This window comes from Chionomys nivalis, chromosome 22, assembly GCF_950005125.1.
Source record: "Chionomys nivalis chromosome 22, mChiNiv1.1, whole genome shotgun sequence".
In the NCBI taxonomy this organism is placed as follows: Eukaryota; Metazoa; Chordata; class Mammalia; order Rodentia; family Cricetidae; genus Chionomys; species Chionomys nivalis.
Genome location: NC_080107.1, coordinates 13,627,436 through 13,635,395, shown reverse-complemented (window position 1 = coordinate 13,635,395; position 7,960 = coordinate 13,627,436). Strand labels below are relative to the sequence as shown.

The 7,960-nt window shown below is 40.8% G+C and overlaps 1 protein-coding gene across 1 annotated transcript; it reads left to right on the top strand.

The window, feature by feature from the left end:
* The first annotated feature begins 1,253 nt into the window (after positions 1–1,253).
* On the top strand, positions 1,254–7,610 carry G6pc2 (glucose-6-phosphatase catalytic subunit 2). The gene is given in 6 exon segments (XM_057755799.1): positions 1,254–1,284; positions 1,287–1,360; positions 1,362–1,471; positions 1,969–2,078; positions 3,563–3,674; positions 7,478–7,610. Coding segments are annotated over 6 exon segments (570 nt in total).
* Positions 7,611–7,960: the final 350 nt, after the last annotated feature.

Sequence of the window (7,960 nt, the reverse complement as noted above, 5' to 3'; positions counted from 1 at the left end):
GACAACTGTCTGAATGGAGGGATGAGTAGCGTGTTACTGGCCGCACCTTCAGCACCTGTAAGGGTTAACTTTATCCCCTTGCCAACCCTACTAGATAGAAACCTCACTCTGACAGTGACCCCTAGGTCTCCATGTGGCACTCTCTTCACCCCAGCTGTTTTTTTTTGGGGGGGGGGGTGCTTCTCATTTACTTCTGACGAGCGACTCTCAACAATCCAAATGGCTGAAAATCCCTGATTGGTGGGAAGCCCTTGGGAGTCAGTTCCGTTGTCCCAATGCAGTTTTCCAAAGCTCGCAGCTGTATTCTGTAGTCAGTTAAAAGCAATATAGAGCCAGGGAGATGGCTCGGTGGTAAGGGTGCTTGTTCCACAAGCCAGATGACCTGGGTTCAAGCCCTCGAACCCTCCGCGAAAACAGAACTGAATCCTGAACTTTGGCCTCTGACCTCTACAACTACACCATGCTATGTGTGCACCCATAGACACACAGACATACATACATTGTAATAATGATAATCATAATAATAGTTTAGTCCTAACACATTTCTGTTACCCAAGTAAGTCAAAGAAGTCTGCTTTTTTTTTTTTTTTTTTTTTTTTTTTTTGGCCTTACACTCAAACATGCAAACACCACATCTCCCTCTGAGTTCGTGTATTTGCTGTATCTTGTCTTTGCTTCATATATATCCCGACAGTCTTTGATACTGAAGATCTACCCGGTCATTTATTTCTCAAAAGCTATGATCAGAAATGAATCTGTCGAATCATAAGAGATTTCAAATAAAAAAAAAATTCGCTCTCTTTTTTCCTGAAAGACACAGTAGAATAGTCAGAAAGCCACAGTCTATCTGAAATTAAAATGCATGGCTTCGAGGCTTCTTTGACGAGGAATAATTATTTATGTCGTCTGCTAGCCAAGCATAGAGATTGCTAATGTCTGCCCTTGAGGGAATGAACTGTGTGAAAAGTTCCAAGCAAACACGGTCCAACTGTTCACGGGAAAGGAGGAGGCAGAAGAAATCCATGGGCTTCTCTCCAGATTTCCCCCCAAGTGCCCAAATCAGCACCTCTTTTCCCTCCAACTAAAGTCGTAAACAGATGAGGTTTTGCAGGGAGGAGGACCATCATCCTGTCTCCATGGATGCTCGGCATCGTGTGTCACAGTGATGGCTCAACACTCAACACATCACCAGGGTGCTGTATAAAGAAAGACACAGCTCCAGTGCTTCAGGCATAGAGCTGCATCTTTTCAAGATGGATTTCCTTCATAGGGGCGGAGTACTCATAATCAGCGTCTACAGAGAGACTGCAGGGCTTACTACGATTTTCTGCATTTTATGTCCAATGTTGGAGACCCCCTGGAATACCTTTTCTATTTACTTTCCACATTGGTTTCCACTGAATCAGGCTGTTGGAACCAAGATGATATGGGTAGCAGTCATAGGGGACTGGTTCAACCTTATATTCAAATGGTAAGACTCCTGACTTGTTTTATTTTTTTCCTAAAATTTATTCTTAAATTTGTGATTTTCGATTAATGATCAGGTTTCAGATGTATGTAGTTTGACTTGGAATATATTCCAAACAAATTGGTTACTTTTTGTACAAAAAACAGAAATACTTACTTTGACTGAATTATAGGTGATTACAAAACCCACTAACACATATGCTATGATTAACCAAGGAGTCAGCGGGACAGTAGTGTGATTGATGAGTCTAAGGACCATTTTGATAGTCTCACTCTAAGTACCCAAAGCACCCGTAGGACTTCCTTGTTTGTGGGAGACAAGGGTACCCAAACCCCAGATACTACCATCTTTTGTAAAGATAAGAGCCCAAAACGCAAGTTATATCAGGGTGTTTCAATCATGACTCTTTACTTGAGTTAGGTTTTACAAGAATGACAAGTCTCCACTTAGTTAATGGTTGTATTTAAGTACAGGTGAAATTTGTATGCCTTTAATTGCAGGATATTATTTGGGCATCGTCCTTACTGGTGGATCCAAGAAAGTCAGATTTACCCAAATCACTCAAGCCCATGTCTTGACCAGTTTCCTATTACATGTGAGACAGGTCCAGGTAACAATTAAAGCGACCTCACTTTACGGAGAGTATTCTAAGCTTTATGCATGATTAGCATCCTATGATCATATGATAGCTAGGATCTCAAAGAAAGTGTCATGAGTGGGGAAGCTTAACGTTATTATAACAACTGCTAATGAGGAAGGAAAGAATTTTATGGATAGTTGAATTCTGCATTGTTATTTGTGAAAGATTACGTGTGGAGAATCCTATCCAAATCATTTATACTTGAGTATTTGCTTTTGGAAGTAATGGTTTGGTATGAAACCAAATGGAAAAAAAAACAGTAATCTAAAATGAGTCTCAAAGAACTCCATTAAGAGTCTAGAAATGGCTGGACATGGTAGTGCACTCCTTCAATCCCAGCACTCAGGCAGAGGCGAGTGGATCTCTGTGAGTTCGAGGCCAGCCTGGTCTACAGAGCGAGTTCTAGGACAGCAAGGGTTTGGTATTTAACCTGAGAGGCTTTCTGCTGGGTGAAAAGTTATGTCCAACATCTAAGTAAAGTAGTTAAAAGCAAAACTAGCAGTATATAGGAAAGACATCCATTTTGGTGCTAAGGAAAGGCCGGTTGACAGGAAACACCTGACTGCAGATGTTTCCTGTCACAAGTCACACCCCCCTTTTAGTGTCTTTGTGGATTGGATTCTCCATCGTTTCGCCAAGATTCTCACTGCAGTGGCCACAGGGTGCACATTCTGGTTTCTGCATGCACACAGCAGCTGTTTGTAAGTCAATTGGTGACCACAAGCAGAACAATGGTAGCCTATTAGCTTAAGGAAAATAAATCGATTCAAGGTCCAGTAGAAGTACTTTAATTTTCTTGTCAATTGAAAACAATACATGAAGAATGAATAAGATTGTTAGCGTTGTCTGCAACTGCCCATGCTCTTAATTACACCCGGATACATTGATTTGCAGAATTCAGTCAGCTTGAAAGTCTGGAGAGAGAGAGAGAGAGAGAGAGAGAGAGAGAGAGAGAGAGAGAGAGAGACCTAGCGCATTCTCATTAAAGAAAGTTAATGTAGAATTACATAAAGTGATATCTGATTATATATGTTGTAGGTTCATGATATTTAGGACTTCATGGCCTATTCCATCATGTAGAATTGTCTGAGAAGTCACATTCCCTGTATTTGACATGGCAATTTTAACTCTAACCATTATTATCCACATTACAAATGATCAAGAATGGGCTACTCCTCCAGGGACCAAGAGGAAAAATCAGATCTTTCTAGCAATTTTCTCTCTGTTCCTTCTTTTTTTTTAAAAAAAAAAAAACAGTGTTTTTGAAGTCATGAATTTAAGCCTCAAATTGACTCCACTTTTATCTACTTCTGTACAGCACATATTAACCTGTAACCAACGAGGCTTCTATTTTATTTTAGTGTAGTTTACATGGCAAATATAACATCCTATTGTCTCATTTTTGATCCTGATGCTTAACTAACCACTTTTTGAACAAACAATGCTCGTTACAGGAAGTCCATCTGGTCACGCAATGGGTTCATCATGTGTCTGGTATGTCATGGTAACAGCTGTCCTAAGCAACACTGTCAGCCAGATGGACAAGTCCTCTGTCACTCTGCACAGGTCAGCGTGCCCCGACTTCTGTAGCATTAACAAGACAGTGTTGAATTTGGGAAGTCATTTCTAAATATTCATTTTAATACATGTTCAGTTGTCCACTGAAATGTGCTTATTCTATTCTTTCACAGCCCATGTAGCAGGCTGAGGGGAAATGAATATTCTGCTTTAAGATAATGTCCTAATTAGCTCACAGCTATTACCACTTTTATAATTGAGTTGGAAATGTTTATCTGATTAATGACTTGCTAAATATGCCTTTGGGATTCTGAAATTCAATTATTATTTTGATACCTCATAAACAAGCCATCTAAAATTGCATAAGGAAACATTTTTGTGTGCACATTCTCTTGCCTTAAGATTAACTTAAAAATTTAAGAATCTTCGTTGCTCTTGAATGCGTTGATTTATCTAGTGAAATTATGCTTCCTACTCTGAACACCCAATGCTTTTAAGATCACTAAAATATATTCTAGCTGTTAAAATCTGTGCAGTCTTTTTAATTAAAACATTCTAGAGGCAAAATTAAATTCGCTTGTTAGATTTACTGCCAACAGATTTCTTAATGTGTAGACCCTTACAGAACTTTAAGATAGCACACCATGTAGAAATTGGCCTTTTTCCTCTGTTCTTCCTTTGAAATTCTTTGTAACTAAAGCAATCCTAGACATCACCTTGGTCATAGATTGTACAGTTTTGATTAGAAACAGAAACATGCAAAAAAATCCTATCAAATGTTAAAATTCAACTATTAGCAAGATATTCATCAGTATAGGATAGGGTCATTTCAGGTTCCCTCTCCTTAGTTGCCCAAGGTACCAGCTGGGGACATATTCCTGGACACCTGCGAACCCCTCAAGAGTCAAGTCTCTTGCCAACCCTAAGATGGCTCCCTTAGATAGGATATATACTTCGCTGCTCCCGTATCCATCCTTCCTATATCCCAACCATCCCAATCCTCCGAGCTCCTCCCATCCTCCCCTTCTCATATTTCTCATCCCATTTCCCCTTTGCCCCATGCCACCTCACCCGCAAGTTCCCAGTTTTTGCCCTGGAATCTTGTCTACTTCCCCCTCTCCATGCGGATGACTATATGATTTTCTTTGGGTTCACTTTCTTATTTAGCTTCTATAGGATCACACATTATATGCTTAATGTCTTTTATTTTATGGCTAGAAACCGATTATGAGTGAGTACATCCCATGTTCCTCTTTTTGAGTCTGGGATACCTCACTCAGGATAGTGTTTTCTATTTCCATCCATTTGCACGCAAAATTCGAGAAGTCATTGTTTTTTACTGCTGAGTAGTACTCTAATATGTATATATTCCACACTTTCTTCATCCATTCCTCTATTGAAGGGCATCTAGGTTGTTTCCAGGTTTTGGCTATTACAAACAATGCTGCTATGAACATAGTTGAACAGATACTTTTGTCATTTGATGTGGCATCTCTTGCATATCACCTTAGAACCTTCATCTGGCGATGGATCGAGGTAGAGACAGAGTCTCAATTCGGAGCAACGGTCTGAGCTCTTAAGGTCCAAATGAGGAGCAGAACGAGGGAGAACATGAGCAAAAAATCAGGACCACGAGGGATGCACCCACCCACTGTGACAGTGGAACTGATTTATTGGGAGCCCACCAAGGCCAGCTGGTCTGGGACTGAATAAGCATGGGTTGATTCCGGACTCTCTGAGCATGGCGGTCAATGAAGACTGATGAGAAGCCAAGGACAATGGCACTAGGTTTCGATCCTAATACATGAACTGGCTTTGTGGGAGCTTAGCCTGTTTGGACGCTCACCTTTCTGGACGTAGATAGAAGGACCTTGGTCTTCCCGCAGGGCAGGGAATTTGGACTGCTCTTCAGTATTGAGAGGGAGGGGGAATGGAGTGGGGGGAGGAGAAGAGGAGTGGGGATAGGGGGAGGGAAGTGGGGGGAGGGCAATATTTGGGAGGAGGGGAGGGAAATGGGATATGGGGAGCAGGTGGAAATTTTAATTAAAAAAGAATAAAAATAAATAAATAAGTAAAAAAAAAATTCAACTATTAGAAAAAGATTGCACTGAGTGCCAAGAATCCTCAAATGTTATGTTGCTGACAAGCAAACCAAAATTTAGTTATTGAAAGAAAAACATGTCAACCTTTAAAAAAATCTAGCATACAACCATTACCAGTATAGAAAATTTCTTCTAAAATGAAAAATTGAAAATACTATTTTACTTCTTAAGAGTAGCGCAGAATAACATAAGCAAGGAGTCTCTGTGGGCCTTTCTTCCCTCAAATGAACAATTCTGAAAAAATATGTTTGTTCTAAAAAATATCCTTATTCCTTTATGATATTTGTAATGGCAATATTTTCTTCATCTATCAAAATTTAGTGAGTGGGGCCTAAAGAGATGGCTCAGAGGTTAAAAAAGCATTTGCTAATCTTGCATGGGATCCAGGTTCAGTTCCCAGAACCCAGATGATGGCTCACAACCATCCATAAGAGCAGTTCCAGGGGATCTGACAACCTCTTCTGGCCTCTAAGGTCACCAGGGACACACATATGGTGCTTTATACGTACATGGAGACAAAACACTCATACACATAAAATAAAAATAAATTAAGTCTTCAAAAGAAAATGTAGCGAGTTCCTGCATTTTACCTGACATTTCCAAATCTCTGTTAATTCTTCTTCCCTTTGGATAATCACTGGATACCTCTCCTTTGGTAGACTCATTTCTTCTTTTTAATCTTTGAACTTGCTATAATTAAATTTTAGTTGTCAACAATAAACCAGTTGAGGGTTCCTGGCACTAAATACAGCATTTTTTTTTATTGTTTGGATTTTAATATTCTACCCTGTTTTTTTTGTGTACCTTTCTGCTTTTAATAGAATGTATACAGTATAATTTCTTGTTCTTCATTTTTCTGTATATCATACAGCAATCAGGGCCCCGAGAGTCTATGAGTTTACACACAGAGTAGTAGTGTTTCCTTCAAACAAAGAAAAGCTGAGAGTGGAGGGCAGCGAGGAAGCACAAATGCCAGGGAACAAAGATCTGCATGGTTCATTCGTGATTGTTCTGGATACTGCTAATCCCCCCCCCCCACATGCCTGAATCTTCCTTGCCCCCCTTTCTCTATTTCAAGGTCATCAAATGCCCCCCTCTTTAAGAATAGTATTAAAATATTTCTCAAAGAACAACATCTTTTAGAATTTCATGCAGTGTATCTTGATATTACTTTCCTCTCATCTACCTTCTCCCAGATCCACCCTTACCTCCTTACGAATCCAATTTAGGGTCTCTGTCTCCATCACCCCACTCCCTCTCCCCACCATCACTCTCTCCCTCCCTCTACCCCCCCCCCCAAACTCATTAAGAGGGAATTGTGTTACTCAACTGCTCTTGGGTGTGGAGCCTTACTGGAGCATGGTGGACCTAGCAGGTATCACACTCTTAGAAAAACAACTCTAAGTCTCCCCCTCCCCGTGGCTATCAAATGCCAGTAGTTCCTCTGTTGGAGTGGGATTTCATATGCACATCCCTCTTGCACCCCCTCCCCCGTGCTTAGATTTTTGACTACATACATTCCTTTTAAGCATTCATTAAAGCCTTCGGAGATAGCATTGAGGAATCTGAAGTCCTGTGCAAAAGCTCTTGAATCCTATGGAAGATGTGAAGGCATGTGGAAAAGAGACTCTCGAATTGCATTATGTCATGTCTGGGAGATTCCCATAAGGACTGTGAGGCGTCAACGCCTAAGTGTAAGGAGTTTCAATTTCTTTGCTAGTCACACCTGTGTCTATTCTTCCATCACAGACTGACCTGGTCCTTCCTTTGGAGTGCTTTCTGGTTGTTTCAAGTCAGCGTCTGTGTCTCCAGAGTGTTCATAGCAATACATTTCCCCCATCAGGTCATTCTTGCAGTCGTGGGTAGTAAGATGGTCTCTTAGGATTAGTTGTGTGATTTCACCGTTGCTTTGCTTGCCGCTCCGTGGTGTCAGGCACTCCCTGGTCATCAGGTTTCTGGTGTCAGAGGTAGTTCTAGCAAGCTACTAACACAAATGCTACCACAGGGGCTTAGGTGATGTACTGCTCTCCTGAGTCTGTGTTCATGCTGACACAGTCTCTCTCACTGTGAAAATGAGTAACTGCACAGTGAGATGGGCTTTTCTGAGGTGTCACTGAAATGAAGTCCATCTTCCAAACCATCATGTCATATACTGTGCTTTTGGGGGACTTCATAAAGACCCTACAACTCACAGCCCCTTGGTCTGGGTTATCTAAGTTTTTATTGCATGAC